This window comes from Myotis lucifugus, unplaced genomic scaffold (genome assembly GCF_000147115.1).
Source record: "Myotis lucifugus unplaced genomic scaffold, Myoluc2.0 scaffold_349, whole genome shotgun sequence".
Classification (NCBI taxonomy): Eukaryota; Metazoa; Chordata; class Mammalia; order Chiroptera; family Vespertilionidae; genus Myotis; species Myotis lucifugus.
Genome location: NW_005871397.1, coordinates 634,334 through 659,142, shown reverse-complemented (window position 1 = coordinate 659,142; position 24,809 = coordinate 634,334). Strand labels below are relative to the sequence as shown.

Below are 24,809 nucleotides of genomic sequence, written 5' to 3'. Positions count from 1 at the left end.
TGCAAAATGGCAGCGAAGTGGTGAAGAAGTCATTTACGGAAAAAGAACCCATCTGTACACGCAGATGAGCATCCAATTTTTTCTCAAGAAAGATATCCAGATGTCATTGTCAACTCTTAACTGAAAATGTAGTATGACTTGGAACAACAACAAAAAAAGCCAACGAACAATTCAGAAATGCCATGTTACCCTGTTTTCATGACGCTTCGGCATTTAAAATAGTTTCATCAATGTACTTGAAAGACATAATGAACTTAGAGAAAAGCAAATGTTTTTATTCAAGACTGAATAAAAACCCTCATGTAACTCTTCAGCCTAGTGATCCAGGTAGACTGTTCATTTGCATCATCCTTATTCCCAAATAATGCCCCACTCCCCTCAATAGTTAATGTGTATGGAGCACAGAAGATGTGCCAGGTATGGAAGAGCCTGAGCACAAGGAGATGCAGGGAGACTTGGTTAAGTGGTGGAGCTGGAGTCAACACAGTTGGTCTCCAGAGGGTACTCTTAGAGCTCTCCTGAGTTAGACACCCTGAGCCATGCTCCTCTCCTCTCCCTCTGGGTATCATTCCGCGCCCTTAACCCTCTTGATTTAAGATGTCTTCATAGCAGCATTGTCAAATAGAAATATTCTGAGTCAGAAATATAATTTAAAAATTGCTAGTAGCCATATTAAAAAGGCAAAATGCAATAGGCAAAATTAATTTTAATAATGTGTTTTGTGTAACCCAATATATAAAAAATACTATAATGTTATATAATCATATAAACTTACTAATGAAATATCAGAAGCAACTCAGGATATGAGCAGTACAATACAGTATCATTTGGAGTCCTACCAAACAATATAAACTTGTGGCTAATGGCAAAATATTTTATGCTAGTTCAGTTTTACATTTTTAATTAAAATTAATTAAAGTAAAATAAATTAGTTCCTGGGTTGTGCTAGCCATATTTCAAATCCTCAACAGCTATTTGTGGTGCGTGGCTATCATATTGAACAGTGCAACTCTACAGCAGAACTTATTTTATTCTCTGTTGGCATGCTCCTCTCTTGAGCACACCTGAGCTTTTCCCCACCCCTTCCTTTCCCAGGGCCCTTCTTTTGCTTCTGTAACTTGTTTCCTGAGCCCATGCAACCTAGCTGGCTCACATCTTCCTTCCTCTGTGACTTTCTAAATAAACTTTCTCTTATAATTTGAAAAAAGAAGAAGTTATTCTCTGTTTCCAAAAGTTCAGGGACTCCCAGGTACTCCATCACCACTCCTAACTTCTCTCAACCCCCATCTCATCTTCCCTGCCTATGCCCAGGGCTGCATGTACAGTTGTGATAGTTATACACTGCAAAACTCTGCAATGTCATTCACATGGTCCATATAGTAGATTTGTTTATTTACTATGACAGTTTCTTGGAAGACGGAAGTAAAGTTTTTAAAGGAAGAGGTACTTTTTCCTAATTCATGCACAGGTGGTTTTTTGGGGGTGGGATGGAGTGGGGTGCCGGGTGACTGTAGCCCTTCTGTTCCTTCCCAGCATTCCAACAGTTGGGCCCAGGCGTTGTTCTCTTGTACACTCAGCACTGTCCCAGGGCCCGTATCCTGGGGTTGAAAGTAATGAAGCAGCTTTGGTCAACCTCTCCTCTCCCCGCCGAATAATGTCACAAAGCTATAGTCACTCTTCATGGTAGTTTACCTGGGAGCCATCTCTCTCTCTCTTTTTTTAAAGCTTTTATTTATTTTTAAGAAACATTTTCAATGTTTTTATTGATTTTTAAAGAGAAAGGAAGGGAGAGGGACAAAGAGAGAGAAATATCGATGAGAGAGAAATGGAGCCATATGTCTGATTCATAATTGTATCCCTAGTTCCTGGCACACAATAGGTGCTTAACACATTTATTGATTTGAATTTGTATCTCAGTGTTCACTCAGGCCCTTGTATTGTGTGCCTCAGTTTCCCTTAGTGAAACCTGACCCAGGGCTGATTTATCCAGATGCCGACATGGCTGTCTTTCACCCAGCCACAGCTCACTCTTCGTGTGGTGCCCTTGTTCTAAATAAAAATAATTGCCATTATTGTTATTATTACTAACAATAACTACCATTTATTGATCACTTTGTGCCAAGCATTACGCCTAGCAATTTATGTACATTATTTCATTTAATCTTTCCAGGCATCTCTAGGAGGTAGGTACTATTATCCCCATTTTATACGGAGGAAACTGAGGCACTGAGAAATTAAGTCATTTACCCGAGGTCACACAGCTATTAAGTGTCAAAGCTAAAATTTAAAACCAGTTCTGTCTGACTTCAAAGCCCTTCAGTTCTTTAACTAGCAGGACAAGGCTTCTCTTTTGGTATCTGGAACCTGACTGACAAGTGACCACTCTAGAGGACTTACTATTTTCCCAGACTCCTTCTTTGGGGAACGTCTTCATCCCAGTTTGAATGGTTTGGGTGGGGTGTACTCTGACCCCAGGCGTGGTCCTTTAACTCAGCTTTGGCCAATCTGAGAAGCGCTTGCACCTGACCGAGTGATTGGTTCTGAGGTTAGCACAGGACAGAGGCTCACTCCATCAGGCTTCTTTTCTGCTCCAGTTTAGGAAAGGAGGCATGCTTTTCCTCTGGGAATTTCTTTTGCTGCTAGGGTGAGGTACCCTGGGCGCTCCTGGTGGCCATCTTCCCTTCGACAACGGAGGAAGCTGTATGAAGTAGGAGAGAATGACTGAGGCCCGTCCGCAGTGGGAAGTAGCAGTGAGTGGTGGTGGGGGCACAGGCAGCACCATCTGAGCCCCAGGATTCAGATGCCGGAAGCATTCCAGGACTTCTCTGTTATGTGAGCCAACAATTTCCTCTCATCTGCTTCAGCCTAGTTACTTGCAGTTGAAAGAGCCTGCCTTATACACATATTTTTCAGATGACTTTTTCTGTCGCGGATTCCACATTGCCATTCTCTACCTACTTTTGGGCGAGCCCACTTCCTGGGCCTCGGTGCTGCTGTTGCCTGCAGTGTGCCTGGAGGCCTGGGATCCCTGTGAACTGTTCCTGTTGGACTCACTTCCTCTCTTTTAGGTCTGCGAACCCTGCCCTAGTGAAAGGAGATACCACACCTAACCCTTCCTCAGGACTCCCTCCATCCTTACCACCATGGCACAGCCCACACACAAGATTAAGAATTGTGCCATGAGCGTTAGAGAAATCTGTTCTTCATAGACATTGGAAGAATTACTCATCAACCTACTTTTGAACGCTGATCAGAAACTTGAACGCCTAACTCATCTGGCCTCTGACACCAGCTGGGATCTCAGCCAGCATTGGCTAAGGTTTTGCCTCTTTTCCTTGGCTCCCATCCTTTCTGATCAGCTGTTTTCTTATGTGCCCTCAACTCCCCTATGATTCTGAACTTCCATCCTTCTGCTGGCCTCCTCCCAGATCTTTCCGGGGGCCCTCCGAGGGCATTGTTCCACTGTGAATCAACTCTCCCACACCCGCAGCCTCCTCACAGATGAGAACACTCTTTCTCTGCAGCTCTCTCTGCTGTGGCCTTCCTCTGGCTTCCTTGTGCTGCCTGCAGGTCATGCAAAGCCCTTTTTCCTTTAGAGGTCAAGCGATTCATGCAAATAACCTCCTGGTCTCTCCCTTTGCCACCAACCTCTTGGACATGGTCCCTGACAGACTCACCTGGTTCCTGGTCTTCTCTCCCAACTCTGCTATCTCTGCATCCCTACGACTAACTTTATATGTCTAAGATGAGTGGTACAGTTGCCTAGGGGTAGTAGAAGGGAGTAACTAGTTGCGGTAGGAGTGGGAAATAAAGGAGACTTCATAAAAGAGATCACTTGTGATCAGGACCTTAAAAAAATGAATAGGATTTTAAAGATAAAAAACAAACAAACAAACAAACAAAAAAATGAATAGGATTTCAACAGGTGCTCTTTTAGGCAGAGAGAAGAACTCAAGCAAAAGCATGGAGATAGGAACATGTCCGTGTATTTACTTGTTTGAGCACTTGGAAATAAGGGGTAGGAAGGGAAGAGGAATATGACAGGATTATATTTAGTTAAAATTAAGGCATGATCCTAAGGGTTCAATGTGGAGAATGCAAAGGAAGAAACAGACTTTACTACAAAAGGGAGAAGAAGTACTTTGAAAACTTTTCAGAGGTGGGATGATATTGTAAATGACAAGGTCAGAACTTTGCTGGGTTGATTGTCAAGGGAGAAGGGGAGTCATTAAAACAGTTTAAGAAAGTTCATAATATAGAGGTAAAATAATGCCTGTGAGGTTGAGAGGAACAGTAGTGGAAAAAGAGGTGTGAGGATTTTCAGAGCAGACTGGTTGTGAGGGGGCAGGGAGCAGAGTTGAGAAACCTGACTAGACACCTGCTGCTTAGGAGATGGGAGAGATTGAGGCCCTGCCTGGAGATGGGAGATGTGAAGATGTAGGATGCTGGCAGAAAACAGCTGCATAGTAAATAGGAATCAGTTGGCCTTTTAATTACCTTATGCATAAAGATAAGAAACTGTATTTCATGATGGTAAAAAGGACTTAAATTATGTAAGCTTAAGATGTTTCTCAAACTGTTTTATAGAATACTACAACTACTGGAGATATTAAGGTTCAAGGGAAATAGAACAAGTTCTGTGATCAAATAAGGTTGGGAAACTGCATTCTGTATGATTCACAGAGTCTATTCATGTATTAAAGGCTCAGAAATGCACACAAGAAACCAGTTTGACATTGTTTAACCCAGCTGTACCTGAATATATTCATTCATTCAACAAGCATGTGGTAAGCACATATTATGATAGCATGTTTTTGGCACTGTGCTGGCCACTGGTCCCACAGGAGAGAATAAAATCAGCCAATGCCTTGGCCTTTAGGAGATTGCCGTCTGGTATAATCTGACAGGTTCTGGGAAGCACAGTTTGGGAAACCTTGAGTTAAGGTGTTTAGATATTCTTGTTTGTGCTTTGGAACAGAATGGAGTGATTGACTGCCTGTCTCTCTGCCTCCACGTCTCCATGTTACCCCAGTGCCTCCACCTCTTTGAAGAATGTTTCCTGCACCCCCTGCCTTCGGCACAGACATAGCTGACGACAAGGTAACTTTTAGGCCTCAGAGGTTGGTTACTTGACCCAAAGTCACCCGTCTAGTTAGGGGCAGAACCAGAGGCAGAACCCCAGCTCATTTGGTTCTAGGTCCTATGCTCATTCTATTTTTGGTGAGAAGGGACAATTTGAAATACCCTTACCAGAGTATAAAGCAAATCAAAGGCATTATTTTACCTCTAAAATTTTCAGTATGTAGCTCCAAAAGAAGAACTCTTAATACCAGTAGGTGTTATGCTAGGTTACAGAAATTGGGTTTTAGTCTAGGTGCAAGGAAACCATTGGAAGACTTAGGACATGAACTGATTTATGTTTTTTAAGTTTGTGTTGATTGATGAAATGGAGGAAGGATTATAAGAAGATAAGGAAAGAAATAGTGAGACCTTTAGGAGGATATTGCAATAGTCCTGACAAGGGATGATGGTGGCTATGTCAGTTGCCCCAGTAATGCCAAGTAACAAACATCCCCATAAACTCAGTGGTGTATAGACATAAGGATTTATTTTTGTTCATGAGTTGATGGGATGTCTGGGTAGTTCTGCTGTTCTGGACCAGGCTCAGCTGATGGTGACTGGTCTTGCCCATGTGTCTCTAATCAAATGTAGGTCAGGTAGGCAGCTCTGTGATGTTGCTGGGGTCTTTGATGTATTTGGAGGGCCAGATGGCTGTTGACTGTCTAGGATGACCTCAGCTGAGATGGCTGGTACAACTCTGCTCTCCTCTGTGTTTATGTTACATCTCTCTAATAGGCTAGCCGGGTCATATACTCATGGTAATCACAAAAAAGTAAGAGAAAAAGTACAAACAAGTAGGCAGATTTTTAAGCCTTAACTTGTGTTAAGTTTGCTGCTATCCCATTGGTCCAAGAAAGTGATATGGTTTACCCACAGTTAGTGTGGAAGGGCATTGCTCAAGGGCAGGAATAAAGAGATGTGAAAAGATACAGGGAGGTATAAAAAAGCAGGGCCAGTAGTACAATCAATCTATTGTGTAATGGGAAAAGAGTGAAGTAGAGACCTGAATATTCAGGGTTATAATATTTTGGAGGTACAGTCCAAAGAATGTGTTGATGGATTAGATTTGAAGTATGAAAGAGAGGAATAAATCAAAGATAACTCTTAAAATGTTGGCTGAGCAGTGGAGAGGTGGTGAGACCATTTACTCAGATGGTAAAGAGTAGGTAAAGAACAAGTGTTAAGGCAGTATCTAGAGTTCCGTTTTAGCCATGTTATGTTTGAGATACCTGTTGAAATTCAAATAAAGATGCTAGGTTTGCAATTGGATATATAAATCTGAAGTTCTTGGGGACAGAGGTGAAGATGTAGATTTCAGAGTTATCAACCTCTAGATGGTATTTCAAACCATGGAATTGGACGAGGTCACTCCTGAGAAGAATATAGACATGAAGAAGCAAAGCAAGCCCAGGACAGAGCCCTGGTACACACCAGTGTTTATACGTAAAGCAGAAAAATAGAAGCCAATAAATGGGACTGAGAAGATAAGATACAGCCTCTAAGATCAGAGAAAAATCCAGGAAACTTGGTGTCACAGAGAACTTAGAAAAGTTACCCATTTCAAAGAGAGGATGGTCAGTTGTGTTAAGTAAGATAAGAACTGAGGTCAAGTAAAATAACAGAGAAATGATCAGTGGGTTTGGTAAGAAGGAGGTCCTTGTTTACCAACAAATACAGCCATAGTGGAATGTTGGAGATAGAACTCCAACTGGAGTGTTTGGAGGAAAGCACATAATGAGAAGTAGGGACAGCAATCCTAATTCCATTTTTCAAGAGCTTGTGCTACAAAGGGAAACAGAAGTGACTTGGTATTTGGAGGTGAATGTGGGTCAAGGGAATGGTTTATGACTGGGCACGTAAGTGATACTACTCTGCCAAAGGGGATGACCCAATAGAGAGGGATCAGGTGCATCAAAGAGAGGGGGAAGCTGCAGGCTAGACATGTTTGAGATGGCAAGAGAGAATGGGGTTGAGAATTTAAAATAAACCAGTCTGTATATTACTTACTTCAGAGGTATTTGCATTCTATATTTTATTTCTAATTTTGTAATGAAAGGATATATCCACCATTTGAACAATTTCAGCCACCAGCAAGGATTGGGACATACCAGTATATTAGTGTGAGTTTTGTTGTCACACTGGGCAGGTGGAGTGCCTTTGTGTTAGGCTTACTCAGCTACTATTATGGAGTAGGTACCGTTTTGGAATCACTCTGCTCTGTAGGTGGTGCTTAGTGTTTCTTATGATGATGGTGAAACTGGTAAATTCAGTTTCTTAGATTTTGATATGGCTAGCAAGTTGGGCAGGTTCTGAGCAGAGCTAAGAAGGGAATGTGAATTAATGTGCCACTTCCTTGTCCAGGTTTTATACCAGTATGACTTGATGTTTTGATCAGTATAAAGCACCAATTGCACCCAGCAATGCAGGTAATTCCATTTTTGCATAGACTAGCAGACTTCAGGATGGTTGGCTAATGTAGTTCAGTAGGTCCTAGACAAGGCACGCATTCTAGAATTTCAGCAGAGTGATAGAAATTTTGCTTTTTTGTGTTTTTAAAGCCAGTGAAACTTAAATTTTAAAGGATAATGTAAAGCAAATGTATTAAATAAATGGTAATTTAAAGTGTATTTTGTGTAAGTTTAAGTGAACATTTGGTGGTATTTAACTATACTTATCAACCCTTCTGGGGTATGTGTTCTGTACGGTCGTAAGGATGGTGGTGTGAAAAAATGCACTACCCTGTCTTACAATGTCTTGACAGCCTTGGAAGATTTTTGTTCAATTGCTTTAAATCTGGTTTGCTATTTCACCCCTTTAAAATATGTGTCTATTTGTGCAATTCATACTGTGAACTGAGAACCACATTTATTGCAGAGAGAGAGTGTGTGTGTGTGTCAGTCTCCAATTGTGGTCTGTGTCACCTGTGGAATATTCAAGGCTAATTTTGATTATATTCAATTATGTCTTGTGCATGGATGTGAGAACTACCCCCCACATAAGCTTTGGTTCCACTCTGTTTTTTCCCCCCTGCCTTTTGTTTTCTGCTTTCTATTTTTTCTTTTAATTCAAAATATGTGTGTATATATATATATACACATACATATTTTACATGTATTTTTGTTAAATTTATTGAAAATAAGTTTTATGAAAACTCACCATTTGAACCATTTTCAAGAGTACAATCCAGTAGTTTTTAGTATATTTACAGTGTTGTGCAGTCATCACCATTATCTGATTCCAGAAGATTTCTGTCATTCCAAAAAGAAACCCCATTATCCCTGATTCTCCTTTCATGCCATCCAAACATTGAACTGAAAATGTGAAAAGATGGGTGAGGGGAGAAGAGGAAACATTTAAGTGAAGGAAGAGGTTGACAGGGATTTGAGACGAATGAAATGAGAAAGGGATGGTCAAGAATGACATAGAAACTTTTTAGTTTGATATAGTTCCACTGATTTATTTTTGCCTTTACTTCCCTTGCCTTTGGGGTCAAATTCATAAAATCTTCTCTAAGATAAAGGTTCATAAATTTAGTACCTACGTTTTCTTTAATGTAATTTATTGTTGCAGGTCTTATATTTGGATCTTTGATTGATTTTTAATTAATTTTTGTACATGGGGACAAATTGTAGTCTAGTTTCATTCTTTTGCATGTGGCTTTTCAATTTTCCCAGCACCAGTTATTGAAGAGGCTTTCTTTTCTCCATTGTGTGTTTTTGGCTCCTTTGTCAAAAATTATTTGCCCATATACATGTGGTTTTATTTCTGGGCCCTCAATTTTGTTCTATTGGTCTGTGTGTTCCATTTTCTGCCAATACCATGCTGTTTTCATTATTGTTTCTTAGTAGTATAATTTGAAGTCAGGTAGTGTGATAACTTTGGCTTTGTTCTTTATTTTTGAGGATTGCTTTGGTTCTTCGGGGTCTTTTGTGGTTCCGTACAAATCTGATGATTTTTTGTTCTATTTCTTTAAAGAATGTTATTGGGATTTTGATGGGGATTGCATTAAATCTGTATTATTTGTTAGAATGGCTGTTATCAACAAGAGAAGTAATTAGTGTTGGAGAGGTTGTAGAGAAAAAGGAACCCTCATTCACTGCTGGTGGGAATGTAAACTGGTATAGCCATTATGGAAAACAGTATGGAGGGTCCCCCCAAAATTGATAGTGTTATCATATGATCTAGCAACCCTCCTTCTGGTTATCTACCTGAAAAATTTGAAAACATTTATTTGCAAAGATATATGTATCCTATGTTCATTGCAGCATTATTCATGGTGGCCAAGACATGGAAACAACCCAAGTGTCCTTGGATAGATGATTGGGTAAAGAAGATGTGGTACATATATGCTATGGAATACTGCTCAGCCCTAGGAAAAGATGAAATACTTTACATTTGCGACAACATGGATGGACTTTGAGAATATCATCCTAAGCAAAATAAGTCAGACAGAAAAAGTTAAGAACTATGATTTCACTCATATGTGGGGTATAAAACTGAATGTCATAGACACACAACAGTATGGTGGTTATCACAGGGGGAGTAAGCCTATATAATAAAGAGGTAATATGCAAATTGACCATCATGCCCTCGTATAAAGATGGTTGCCCCCATGTGGCCACAAGATGGCCGGCAGGGGAGGGAAGTTAGGGGCAACCAGGCCGGCAGGGGAGGGCAGTTGTGGGTGGTCAGGCCTGCAGGGGAGGGCAGTTGGGGGTGACCAGGTCTGCAGGGGAGGGCAGTTGGTGGCAAGCAGGTCTGTAGGGGAGGGCAGTTGGGGGTGACCAGGCCTATAGGGGAGGGCAGTTGGGGGCGACCAGGCCAGGAGGGGAGGGCAGTTGGGGGTGACCAGGCCTGCAGAGGAGGGCAGTTGGGGGTGACCAGGCCGGCAGAGGAGGGCAGTTGGGGGCAACCAGGCCGGCAGAGGAGGGCAGTTGGGGGCGACCGGGCCGGCAGGGGAGGGCAGTTGGGGGCAATTGGGCCGGCAAGGGAGCAGTTAGGCGTCGATCAAGCTGGCAGGAGAGTGGTTAGGGGGTGATCAGGCTGGCAGGCAGAAGCGGTCAGGGGCAGTCAGGCAGACAGGCAGGCAAGTGGTTGGGAGCCAGCAGTCCCGGATTGTGAAAGGGATGTCTGACTGCCGGCAGTCGGACATCCCCCGAGGGGTCCCAGATTGTAGAGGGTGCAGTGCAGGCTGGGCTGAGGGACACACACCGGGCCTCTAGTAAAGGATAAAGGGGACCAAATATAAGGTGACAGAAGATCATTTGACTTTGGGTGGTGGGCACACAATGCAATATGCAGATCATGTATCATAGAAATGTACACTTGAAACCTATATAATCCTGTAAACCAGTGTCACCCCAATAAATTTAATTTAACAATCTTTATGTAAAAAATACAAACAATAACAGCAAAATTATATAGAATCATATGTCTCAGTTATCTATTGCTACGTAACAAACCACCCTCCACTTAAAGGCACACAGCAGCAACCACCATTTTATCACACTCATAGAATCTGTAAGGATTGGACAGCACAAGGTGTCTACTCCACAATGTCTGTGCCCTTATCTTAGAAATCTTGATAGCTGGGTGTGACTCAGACAACCTGGGGCTAGAATCCCCTGAAAGTTTTCTCCCTTGTATGTCTGGCTCCGAGGCTGAGGTGACTTGAAGGCTGAGCTCAGTGGAATTCTCCGCTGGTGCACCTGTATGTGGCTTTTCCATTTGGCGCAAGCTTCTCTCACTATGGTAGCTGGGCTCGAAGAGAGAGAGTCCAAAAGAACTAGGCAGCAGCTATACATTTTTATTTGCTTTATATCCATGATACTTTTTGAATGTAGTTTATAATTTTTATTTGTTATATGTGACGTATGAGAATGTTTTCAATGATTTTAGTATTTTTGTCAGTTTATTTTTTTTCCTCTTAGAGATCATGTATATAACAGCTCTTTAATAACTGAGCTCCACAAACCTTAGAAGTAAGGTTAACTATTTTTTCTGGTCAAATTTGCCTCCTTGTTTTACTATGCTCTGTGGTTTCAGTTATGCTGGTTACCTTTGGTGATCTTAATGATTCTTTTATTAAAAGACTGCAATTTGAATATATGCACTTTACCCGGCTACCTACTGTGCCTTGGTACTTTGTTAACCTGCGCAGAATTTTCCTTTTATCATGCTGTAAATTTGAAAAGCAAACTTCTTCCATGAAATTTGAACAGGGGAAAGGAAAGGAAATAAAGGGAAGGGAGGAGTTACAAAAAGGACAAATGTCCCATAGACTGTGATTTTATTTTGCTAGAGATACAAATTCCTGCTTGTCCAAGAAGAGATAGTACCACATTACATTATTTTGTGGCTCAGTTGACTCAAGGAATCTTTGGAAGAGCTTTCCTGATGAGCAAGGTGGGGTGGTAAGTCCATCCTTGAGGAAGACATTCTCATAAAGGAGAACTCACCCACCTTCATTTACTTTCACTGGTCTGCCTTGGTCCCCTCCCCTCTTGTCTTCCTTCTTTCAACTTTTTCTATTCTTTTTCTTGCCAGTTCTAAAGTGTTGGATGACAAGGACATGGAAAACCATTTAAAGGAAAACTCTTAAACATATTTTAAAATTTTTTGTTATGGAAAATTTCAAACTTAAACAAAAATAGGGTAGTATAATGAACCCCTGTATCTATCACTTAGCTTCACTACTTATCAACTCAAGAACAATTTTATTTTGTCTGTACACCCACATAGCCCTTACCAGATTATGAAGCAAATCACAGGCATTATTTTACCTCTAAAATTTTCAGTATGTAGCTGCAAAAGAAGAACTCTTAAAAATACACAATACTATTATCACACTCAAAAAACTCTAAAACAGTGGTTCTCAACCTGTGGGTCAGGACCCCTTTGGCGGTCGAACGACCCTTTCACAGGGGTCGCCTAAGACCATCCTGCATATCAGATATCTACATGACGATTCATGCATTACAGTTATGAAGTAGCAACGAAAATAATTTTATGGTTGGGTCACAACATGAGGAACTGTATTTAAAGGGCCAGAAGGTTGAGAACCACTGCTCTAAAACAACCCAACATTATCTTTAAAAAAATTTTTTTAAAAATTGATTTCAGAGAGGAAGGGAGAGGGAGAGAGAGATAGAAACATCAATGATGAGAGAGAATCATTGATTGGCTGCTTCCTGCACGCCTCCTACTGGGGATGTAGCCAGCAACCCGGGCATGTGCCCTTGACCGGAATCGAACCTGGGACCCTTCAGTCCGCAGGCTGACACTCTAGCTACTGAGCCAAACCAGCTAGGGCATAACACTATCTTTTTTTAAAAAAAATTTTCATCTGAGGATATTTTTTCCATTGATTTCTAGAGAGAGTGGAAAGGAGGGAGGAGTGGGGGAGAGAGAGAGAGAGAGAGAAATATCGATGAAGAGAAACACATAGGTTGGTTGCCTACCGCAAGCACTCCTACTGGGGCTGGGGAACCTGCAACCAAGGTACATGCCCTTGACCTGGAATTGAACCTGTGACTCTTAGGTCTGCAGGCCAATGCTCTAACCACTGAGCAACCAGCCAGGACTCAACACTATCTTGATATCATCAAATCTTAATATTAGGAAACAAATGTTACAAAAAACACTTAATGGCATCAATATCCAGTTAGTGTTCAGGTTGCCACAGTGTCTCATCATACGCTTCAGCTAGTTGAGCTGTCTCAGGACTTTTAAATTTCATCGAATCCTCCTCGGTCACTCTTTTTGTTCTTGAACTGTTTTGTTCAAAAGCTTTCTCATTCTGTAAAACAGTTGAATGCAATGATGACTTGGATTCCCTATTCCTATTTTAAAAACCAGAAGGAAAAAATACGTTGACATAGACATATGTTCCTCATTAAAAACAACTTCGAATACTGTAGTCAAGGAACACCTATAGGCATTTGCTTATTTTATATATAATTTCTAAATTACTTTTCTTTATTCTCATGTTTTCTTCTAGTAAAAGGTACTTTACTCACTTGAGATACTTGCTGTTTATGCCTGTTTTCAATGGTTATCGTTTCCCTTTGAAATAGCATGAAGCAAAAAGAGAAATATTTGTTTTATGTCAGAAATTCCCACATCTGGGCAGAATTAGTGCCAGAATATTGTCACTTAAAGTGAATCCACTTAACTATCATAGTAAGTAGTAAAAGAAAAGAAAAGCCCAGTATGATTCAGACTTTAACATGTTTATTTTATCTCAGATATGGCACCGCTTAGATTATACTTGCTAACTCTTAGAACAAAGAGTGAATCAAGTATTAATTGTTTTCTTGAGATAGTTTTTCTGATGGAAATGCATGATAAACGTTTACTTCCTTCAGTTCATTTGAATTTGTCAGCACAATCCAAAGAGGGCCATTTTTTTCAAAAGCAGTAGAAAGCTTAATCAGTTTTTGCATGGGTGTGGTCTACTAGGTAGAATAAAGGTTAAGCCACCATAACAAAAAACAATTATATGTCATTTCAAAAATAAGATGGAAGTGTGTTTATTTCTTACAATGTCTAGGCTGGTGGGGCAGCTCTGCTCCCTGGGGTCATTCAAAGACCAGGTTCCGGTTCCATGTCATTCCTCCTCCTCTCCTTTGGCTCATTTGGGTGTCGCCTGGAATGCAGAAGGAAAGTTGAGTTTGCCGTGTGTACGTTCCAGCTGGTGGGAGGGTGGAAAATGCTCTAAACCTAGGGAAAGTCACTTGTCTTTAAATTGAAGATGATCCACATCTCAATTCTGCACATATCCCTTTGGCTTGTGAAGGAAAGAAACAATTTAAGCTACGTCACCAAACCAAAACGTAGTAACTAGGTTACCTGCAGTTCCACTCTCCCAGGAGTGGAATCTCCTGATCAAAACTAGTGAGGTAATCCTATATAATAAAGAGCTAATATGCAAATGGTCATCACACCCTTGCACCCTTGGGCCCTTGCGCCGGGGCTGGGAGACTTGAGGCTGCGCTGGGGGACCTGAGGCTACACCCTCCTGCCCCAGCGCTGGGGCCGGGGGATCTGAGGCCCCCCCCACCCTGGCTGGGCTTGACGGGGGACCTGAGGCTGCACCCCCCTGCCCTGCGGGGCTTGACAGGGGTGGAGCCGGCCGGGTCTGGGTCTCGCGTGATTTTGAGGTGTGTGCCGGTGGGCGGGGACTTGACTCTGGGTCCTGCGGTGCGCCCCAGACTCTGACAGGAGGGAGATTTTCATATACATTTTACTAATTTTCTTTCATCTCTGACACTTCTATTATAGAGAAAGGGCAAATAGCAATATTAAAATAATTCCTCTAACTAATTCCCTTTTATTGTGCACAAATTTCGTGCACCGGCCCACTAGTCTGTTTGATAAAACCCCAGCATTCTCCTTATGGAAGCTGTCCTTGCCTGAAACACTCCACTTAATTTCTTAGTCCTACACTTTTTTTTTGGCCTTAAAAACCTTTTATTTTGTACAGCTCATTGGAGCGCCCTTCTGGTTGCTACATGGGATACTGCCCAATTCATGAATCACTAAATAAAGCCAATGAAATATCCAAGTGTACTCAATTGAATTTTGTTCTTTAATAGGCTTTAACTTAGATGGCCACACCTAACTGCAAAGAAGGCTAGGGGATATCATCTCTAGTCCATATGTCCAGGAAGAAGGGAGAATGGATTGGTGTGTGTGTGTGTGTGTGTGTGTGTGTGTGTAAAAGGGAGCAAAGAGCACTCTTGTACAGGGTATCTTACTATTTTGATTGTAAATCATTCTGTATTCTGTTTTGACACCTCTATTGTGTTATTTTTGAGTGTGATTGAGCAGTTCTCCAGTATCGCCCTCACTGACGTCTTGATCCTCATCTTTTGACTATTTGCGAGTTCATTGGCACCTGTATTGTTGACTGTTGCATCTCTTATTCAGTGAGGGATAAAGACCAGCAAAGTAGAACCTAGTAATATGAAAGGGATATTTGCTTGGGGCCTATGTGGTCAGTTGGTAAATGAACATTTTTATGTTACGATAACTTTTCTTCTCTCTAGAACCGTGTAACTATGAATCTCTAGTATAGTAAGTACATGTGTTGATTCTTGGAAGTATTGCACGTGGTTTATTTTCTAAAACATTTCCCTCCATTTATTACTCTTTTTTCTTCCTTTTTGTAAATGGTGAGGTTCCCAACCCCAGTCGCAGCCACAGACCACAGAGGGGAACTTCAGTGTAGGACCCAAGCCTGTGTTAAAGAGCACCTGCTGTGTCTGTGTGTATACCTGTGCTATATGGACAATACGAACAGCTCTTCTCAGTGCAGCACTGCATGGTCTGCTTCCAGGTTCACTTGCCTCTTTAGTCCAATCACCCACCATATGGTAGTGAGCTGGGGTCCAGGGTACATTACCAGGAGAGATAAGTCAGCTGGTCGCTGTAACTTTGGCCTTTTGTCTTCTCTTTAGGTAAGGGTTTTACTAGATACTTTTAAAAAATAACATTTATTTTTCAGTTACCATTGACATATAATATTAGTTTCAATTTAGGTAGAAGTAGAAGTTCTGAAACAGGGGCTTTAACTAAACTCTACTGACCTTAGGCATAATACAGCATAGTGATTAGACATTTATATAACCTATAAAGTGATCACCCCAGTAAGTCTGGTACCATCTGCTACATACATAGTTATTACAATAATATTGACTATATTCCCTATGCAGTACTTTACATCCCTGTGACTATTTTTATAATTGGCAATTGTACGTATTAATCCCTTTCCTTCTTTCACTACCCCCCCAATTACCTTTTCAAAATGTTCTTTGTAATTATAAGTTTGTTTCTGTTTTGTTTGTTTATTTTGTGTGTTTGTTTTTAGATTCCACGTACAAGTGAAACCATTTGGTATTTGTCTTTCTCTGTCTAATTTATTTCACTTGCATAATTTCCTTTAGGTCCATCTGTGTTGTAAATGGCAAGATTTCGTTCTTTTTTATGGCTGAGTAATGTTCCCTGGTAAAAATGCACCACAGCTTTTTTATCCATTTGTCTATTGATGGACATTAGATAGCTTGATTCTTGAATTCCTCACCAGTTCAGCTTCAGTAGGTCAACAAACACTCAAAACTTTGTAACCTACTACATATCAACTGGCCGAATGGCTGCCTTTGTTCAATAGATTAGAAAGGCGGTAGCTTCACTTCATGATCTTAAATGGGGAGCTTAGAATGTACCATTTATTCGGATAGAAATCAGCCTAATACTTTTTTTTTTTTGCTTGTATTTCTGTTACTTAATTCTGCTTTTACAAAAGGAAATTGAGTTTAAGCTGAGAGTATACATTGCAGGAGAGAGCATGGTTAGAGCTGTTCTGATATAATAGCTACCCATTTTAGGTACCTTTGAACGGAAATATAATCTACAGTATTTGGTTTCTCAGATAAACATCAGTCTGATGTTTATTTATGCTGGATTTCTTAACATTGGGAACAAACGCTAACTTTGTCATAAACCTATGATGAGATGTATAAAGGTTATGCGTTCTGGTGTAGAAGTTCTGAAACAGAGGGTTTTAACTAAACTCTATTGATCTTAGGGCATAACCAAATGTTAGATTGAATTATATAATATGGCAGATTTTGTAGATAAAATAGCGCTGGGTAATGACAATTTCATATGGCTCAACCTAAATGATATGAATTTCAACAGCCTCAAATCACTCCGCTCCTTCCTTTAAGGAGTTTATCCTTCTCCCACCCTGATAATTAGGATGTTTGTTTCTTATTTACTGAACCCCTTACCAAGCTATCATTTGGTAACTCAAATTACTTTTGTTTTCATCTGTCTCTGACTACCTTTCCTGGTTAGCACTTCTGTTCTCTCTTTTTTTAAATCTTCACCTGAGGACGTGTTTTTTACAGAGAGAAGGGAGGCAGGAGGGGATGGAGGGAGGGAAGGAGAAAGGGAGATAGAGATAGAGATAGATAGGTAGATAGATAGATAGGGAGAGAGAGAAACATCGATGTGAGAGAGAAACATTGATCAGTTACATTCTGCACACACCCTGACCAGGGATTGAACCTGAAACAATCCTAGGTATGTGCCCTGACCAGCAATAAACCCACAAGCTTTTGTGTATGGGCCGATGCTCTAACCAACTGAGCCACCCCACCAGGGCAGTACTTCTGTTCTCTTGATTAAAAATACAGTACTGTGAAAGGTGTAGAGACTAGAATGGACAGCCCTAGTAGCTATCCTTTTATGGTGAAGGAGGTGCTAAGATCTTTTGGTTAAAATTGCCAAACTGTGAAACTGAGAATCATTAGACTGGTACTCAGATTTGTAACACTGGACAGAGAACATAAATTCTAGGTGGCTTGCGTTTCTCATGGATGAAACTGACAGTTTCCATTATCTACTTCAGAATATTGGTGCTCAAAGACTAAAATGTTAGGTTTTCTAAACTTTTAAAAATTTATTTTTAATTTTTTAAAGATTGAGGTAAATTGACATATAACATTATATTAGTTTCAGTTGTGCAACATAATTGGATTTTTGTATATATTGCAAAATGATCACCACAATAAGTCTAGTTACATTAAGATTTACTCTCAGCAACTTTCAAATATGCAGTATAGTATTATCAACTATAGTCACCATGCTGTACATTACATTACCAGGACTTATTTGTTTTATTATTGGAAATTGGTACCTTTTGACCTCCTTTACCCATTTTGCCTACCCTCTAACCCCTGTCTCTGTCTCTGAGCTTGTGTTTTTTTTTTTAAAGAACTCACATATAAAAGTTATATCATATGGTATTTTTTCTTTCTCTGTCTGACTTATTTCACTTAGCTTAATACCCTCAATGTCTGTCTTTGCTATTGCAAATGGTAAGATTTTGTTCTTTTTTATGGCTGCATAATATTCCATTGTGTACATATACCACATCTTCTTTGTCCATTCATCCACTGATGGACACTTAGGTTGTTTTCATATCTTGGCTATTATAAATAATGCTGCAATGAACATAGGGCTGCATAATTTTTTTCATGTCAGTGTTTTTAAGTTTTTCAGGTATATGTACTTGAGAGGGATGGCTGGATCATATGGTAATGCTAATCTTAATTTTTTTGAGGAACCTCCATACTATTTTCCATAGCGGCTGCACCAATTTACATTCCCACCAATAGTGAACAAGGGTTCCTTTTTCTCCACACCTTTGCCAGCACTTATTATTTCTTGTCATAGACACAGACAATAGTGTGGTGATGGCCAGAGGGAAGGGGAGGGTGGTGAGGGCTGGGTGGGAGCAGGCAAAGGGAGGGATGGGAACATCTGTAATAGTGTCAACAATAAAAAAAAAGTAAAAAAAAAAAAAGACCTTCCAGACCATATGGTCTCTGTTGCAGCTATTCACCGCTGTCATTGTAGTGTGAAAGCAGTTACAGACAATATGTAAACAACTGAGTATGGCTGTGTTGTAATAAAACTTTAATTACAAATATAAAATAAAATAAAATAAATCAATTCCAGGGAAAGTAAAGAAAAATAATCACAGTATTCTACAGAGTTCAGCTGTGTAGAATACATCTAGAACAGCGGTCACCAACCTTTCGGACCTCATGGACCACCAGTGGTCCACAGACCACCGGTTGGTGACTGCTGATCTAGAACATCATAATGTAAACAAAAAATAGTAATATTACTACCCATATAAATATATTGAGGGTAAGTGAGTGCAGGAAATTTTCTTGTGTGTGTGGGTGGGGAATACATTGTGAAAGACCTAGATCCTCCATAGTACTAGGAGGAAGTCAATAGAGCATACCTAACATTGAAAAATCAAGAAGTAGCAACACAAGTAGGTTACTTAGAGAGTGACAGTACACAAATGTGTGTTTTTTTTTAAATAAAATGTTTGCCTCTGAGAATCAGAAAATTATTGGAAGATGGCAGTGGAAAGATATATGCTCTCTACTCTTCTCCCCTAAAAGTCTATTAAAACTTAAAAAAAAAACAACAGAGGAAAATAATCTCGTCTTCTTTAGAGAATTATTATTTTTTTTAAGTTGGCAAAGTTTTACTGATTAACTGTAGATCTTCTCTCAATATCTTTAGGTTCATCTCCTAAAAAAACTCTTTCCATGAACCTTCTAACTTGATCTAATTTGGCCTAGTTGCTCTCTTGGCCTGCTGCTCAATGTCATCTTAGGTTTTCCCTCCAGCATCATCTGGGAGATTCTCCTTACCTTTCTTTTGTGTTGGAATCTTTGTTTCCTGTATTCCATGTATTTTGTGGCTTCTTTCTTTTGGTAGAGTACATCTTCAAGTGGCTTTTTGAGAAGGCTGAATAGTAGGTAAAACTTTTTAATTTTAAGCCTTGCATATTTGAAAGATATCTTTATTCTCTTGTCACTGCATTGCCAGTTTGGCTGAGTATAGAATTTTGGGTTAGAAATCAATTTCCTTTGGGATTTTTCTCCATCATCCTTCATTGCCTTTGATGATTGCCACTCTGAATTTCAATCCCTTCTATGAAACCTACTTTTAAGCTTGTGGAATCACCTGCCCCTGGTGTTGAGACCTTTTGCCTCTAGAGCTGCAGATGAGCCACACCCCACTTATCCTCCAGGACTTCCAAAAGTCTTCCGTTCGGTAACTATGGTGTTACTCACTGGGCCGGGAACTACACATTTGCATATGACCTGTTTTCCAGGGAATAGCTTGCTTTTCTCTTACAGCCAATTTTTGTAAATTGTTTACACCCTGTGTTGAAGATGTGCTGCACAAAGATGAAAAGATAATTTCCAAAGATGTGGTATTTACAGATCAGCAGCTTCTCAGGAGGAAAAGAAAAAAGGAAAGAGGGCACCAAAGTTTTAATTTAGAATAAGGAAGACCAACTTAGATGCAAAAGGAACAAGAGCTTTTTTTCTGACTTTTTATCTTAGTTTAGCTAATGGGTTAATTGTTAATAGGTCTTTTAACCCAACTATTTACTGAGAGGCTGCTGTAAACACCAAGAATGGTGTAAAGAGTTAGTGGAAGAGTCCAAGCTCTTTCTTTAAGTTAGTGGCTCTCAAATCTACTTGCACATTAAATCATGATGCCCTGGGCCTCACCCCAGAACAACTGAATAAAAAGATCTGGGTCCTGGACATGTACATTCAAAAGAAAATCTCCTGCCCTAATTGGTTTGGCTCTGTGGTTAAAGCGTTGGCCCTCAGACTGAAGGGTCCTGGGTTCGATTTCGGTCAAGGCACATTCCTGAGTTGCAGGCTCTATCCCCGCTCTGATTGGGAGCTGTGGGGGAGGCAATCCATTGATGTGTCTCTCTCATATTGATGTTTCTCTCTCTCTCTGTCTCTCCTCCTCACTTCTACTCTCTCTAGAAAATCAATGGAAAAAATATCCTCCAGCGAGGATTAAAAAAAGAAGAAAATCTCCTTAGGTTGTTCTAGAACTAATTATTTGGTAGGTTAAAATCTAGGTGAAAATTCAAATATGTTCATTAATTGCTGTATAACATGGAAGATTATGATGAGCTCTATGATGAGTGAGACAGAGATTATGGGTCCGTGAATTGGCAGGGTTGTGAATTGGCAGGGTTTTTTGTTGTTAATCCTCACCTGAGGATATTTTTCCATTGATTTTTAGAGTGAAAGGGAGAGCACGAGAGAAACATTGATCTTCGAGAGGTTGCCTCCTGCATGTGCCCCCCACTGGGGCTGAAGATCCTGCAATTCTTGGCTAGAATCAAACCCGGGACCTTTCGGTCTGCAGGTCAACACTCAATCCACTGAGTCAAACCAGCTAGGGCTGAATTGGAAGGTTTTTAATTAATTGGAATCAGCATGAAAGGCTTCATCAAGAAAGTGTGTTTTGACATAGTGGAGCTTTCATAGGGAGAGAGGGGACTCTAGACCAGGGATTGAATGCCAAGTATTTTGACTGGGTGTAGAATATATGGGGAACAGTAGAAATAAAAATTCGATGTTAGGTTGTAGCCAGATTCTAGACAATCCAGTGTCAAACTAAGGAGTTTGACTTTATCCTGCAGGTGGGAGGAGGCTTTGAGGAGACATGGAGGGAGGCATTGAGGATTTCTGTTGAATGAAATGGCATGATCGAAGTGGTGTCTTTGAAGAGTGATCCAATGGGAATGAGGGGTATGTAGTGTGAATAACATGAGTAAAGGAAGATCAGTTGGAAAGCTCCTATTGTGGTCAAGAGTACAATGCTCTGAGCTAGGAAAAGAGCAGTGGAATTAAAAAAATGATGAACATTTGTATACTGTTTTCAAAATAACTAAGTTCTTTCCCACATCTCATTAAACCTCACAATAACTTCATGGTATTTACTTCCATGTTTTATAAAGGAAGGAACTGATATACAGAGTTAAGCTGCTCTGAAATAACCAAGTGGAAAATGGAAGGGCCTAATTGGATGATGACAGAGCAGTACTAGGGAGTTGCAAGGGTGCTTCTGAGGTATCAGGTTGGGTGTGAAGATGGTGGAATTCCTCAGTGGCTAACTCAGTGTCAAGTCTCTGGCTGTGGTCTCAAGTAACCCCTTATGTTCTTTTTTTTTTTTTTTTAATATGTTTTTATTGATTTCAGAGAGGAACGGAGAGGGAGAGAGAGATAGAAACATCAATGATGAGAGCAAATCATTGATTGGCTGCTTCCTGCACACACCCTACTGGGGATCGAGCCCGCAGCCTTGGGCATGTGCTCTGACCCCTGACTGGGAATCGAACCATGACTTCCTGGTTCATAGGTCGATGCTTACCCACTTCCATTGCATTTATGGTTTGATACACAATGATGTCTTATAAAGGTGTGGTGAAGGAAGGGAAGAAATGGCTGTCACCAATTCACTTGTCTCAAATAAGAATATTCAGGCCTTTTCTGAGTATCCTGAGTTTTCAGATAGTTAAATTTTGTTGAATATTAGAAGGCTTAGTCTGGACATGGGGCTTCAAATATGGACTGAGTAGGTTAGCTATGACTGGGTTTCCTTTTCTCTTGTGGTTGAGCAGAGAACTGTGGAGTGTGGTAGTGTAGACACGAGAGAACGTCCTCGTGGCTCTGGTGATTAGGGTGTTTGATCAAGATTGCATCCTTGTCAGAGCTGGAGAGTGAACCATAGCCATCACTGTGGGAATTCACTTTGTTCACACATTTACTTTATCTACGTGCTTGTCCATTTTGTGTGCCAAGACCCTGAGGCTATTCAAATAGAAGCTTAAGTCAGCCATGCAGGTGATGAATTGTACTTTTCCATCCGAGATGTTTGTGTCCTTGCAATCACATAGCAGAAGGGTGTGCCAGAAAGTTAAGGGATGCTGGGGAGGTACAAAGCAGAGAATTATCATCATGGCAAACCTTGATTAGGCTTTCTGTAAAATGCTGGATATGGGTGAAGAGAGTGAGGCTGGGGGTAGAGTGGAGGTTGAGCTTTTGTGACCTGGCATTCTCAGTCCATGTGTGTAGAATAACATTTATCGGCTCTGGGTGTGGGGAGGATAAAGGCTTATTTTGGTGATTTGAAATGACAACATCCTTGGAAAATCAAAATGTCACACTTTATTTCAACTGTTCCTTTTCTTTAGAATACTGGAATCTTCAATGGCCGGAGAAGGAGTGACCAGAAGACCGAGATGAATTTTAACACTATTCTAGAAGAGATTCTTATCAAAAGGTCACAGCAGAGAAAGAAGACATCACCCCTAAACTACAAAGAGAGACTTTTTGTGCTAACAAAGTCCATGTTAACCTACTATGAAGGTCGAGCAGAGGTAGGAGACAATCAAAATGTGCTTTGCTGATTTCTGTGTTGTTACTACTTTGTAATACTGCCCCCAATCGTATGGAATAAGCTTTAGGTTAATGAAGTTAATAATGAAGTAAAGGTAATAATATGTTATTTGGATTTGAAAGATAAAGTTTAGGATGTGGATATAAATTATTCATTAATTATGGGTTTGGTATATATGGGTAAACATTTCCTATCAGCCTACTAAATTAATCTGTTAATGAAAACAAATTAAATCCTTATGGGCTTCATTAAGTATATTGTATACATGGCTCTTTCCCATAAGTTACTGTATTGCATACATATCAAAGTCTTCTTTAACACGTAGAAACTGTGTCTGTATCAATTCATCATGAAGTGGGACAGACCTCTGCCCTCTCTTGGTTCTCTGGACCCCAGGCTCCTTCAATACGATGGCAATAAGCGCTTATTGAAACTCTTCCTGTTAAGTACAGCTCATTGTGCTTTGGGAGTGGGCTGAGAAATTCTGTTCTGGAAGGTGGAAATTCAGGCAAGCTGTGCCTTCCAGTTCTGACATTGGAAAACCCGTGCTTCAGTTCCCGTGACGGGCCACTCTTTGGCGTGCCCTCCTTGTTCTTATTACTCACCATTAGCTCACATTTCTGCATATTCTAATGAACTGGTAATTGATCTTCCCAGCAATTTATGTTGTTTGATCTTACTCATAATAACACAGAACAAAGGGGGTTTCATAAGTGATCTTGCATTCTGCTCAGGGAACTAAATGGCACATGGGTCAGATCATCTGACGCTCCAGGGGACGCTCTGTGTGGTATTGCGATGGAATCCAGGGGAGCTCGGGGCTGGGGGTTAATCGGGAAAAAGGCCAGGAAATAACGGGGAGAAAACAAGGGGAGGAGAGATTTCTCTATGTCGTGATGTGGAATAAAAACTTTTCAAGTAGTGAGTAAATCTCCAACAATTGCTAGCTAAGAAATCAGGAACTTTTTATAACTGGACTTAGGTACCACTAGTTTGGTTGGTGTGTTTTCTGTAATGCTGCTCCAGTATGAAACTGGCAAATAGGTTATAAAGTCGCGGAGTAGGGACACCAGTTGTGTCGGATCAGAAGGCCACCTCCAGGTGCGATGATTTGATAGAACTCACGGCACTCAGCATATAGTTGTACTCTCAGGTACAGTTTATTTGGTTTATTACGGTAAAAAGAGACAAAGCAAAATCAGCAAAAGTAAAAGGCAAATGGGGCAAGTCTGGAGGAAACCAGGCATAAGCTTGCAAGAGTCCTTTCTCAATGGAGCCAGAAAGGGTGTGCATAATTCCTCCAGCATCGAATTGTGACAATTATGAAATGTTGTTACCAGGAAGCTCATTCGAGACTCAGTAGCCAAGGTTTTCATTGGAGGCTGATCACGTAAGTACCCTCTGCCTAGCATGTACCAACATTCAAGACTCCAGAAGGAAAGCAGGTGTTCAGCTTAAACATATTGTTTGTACAAATAGTTTAGGCTCAGTGAGCTATTCTTATGGGTGCTGGGAATGGCAGGGCCCTCCCAGAGTTCAGGTTTAAGCCAAGGGCCAACCTTGTAAGCCGGCCTTTCCCAAGATAGTAGCCTCATACACCAGCTATGTTAACTCTTTTTTGCAAATCAGTGGTAATACTGGTAAAAATTTTTGAGCACCAAATATATGCCAGGCACTGTGCTAAATACTTTACATGCATGACTTTTTCCCCTCAAAACAATGCTAAATTGTATTATTAGTATCCCCCTTTAAAGAATGAGTTTGTGAGGCTTAGAAAGTTTAAAAACTTGCATAAGATCATACACCTAATGAATTACAGGGCTTTTTTTTTCAAAGCCTATCTTTGAAACCACCTTGATACTCCAAAGAGTGAA

At 40.5% G+C, this 24,809-nt stretch overlaps 1 protein-coding gene across 3 annotated transcripts in view; it reads left to right on the top strand.

The window, feature by feature from the left end:
• The first annotated feature begins 4,956 nt into the window (after positions 1–4,956).
• The window catches only part of TEC (tec protein tyrosine kinase), a 101,570-nt gene continuing 81,717 nt past the window's right edge, over positions 4,957–24,809 (top strand). For 2 of the 3 annotated variants that reach the window (XM_014466638.2, XM_006101274.3), the window contains exons 1-2: positions 4,957–5,100; positions 22,730–22,915. In XM_014466638.2, the coding sequence (XP_014322124.1) occupies positions 5,053–5,100; positions 22,730–22,915 (234 nt within the window). In that variant the 5' untranslated portion in view covers positions 4,957–5,052. Of the gene's footprint in view, positions 5,101–22,727; positions 22,916–24,809 lie in introns of those variants that run through there. The other variant, XM_023764797.1, reaches the window with a different exon arrangement.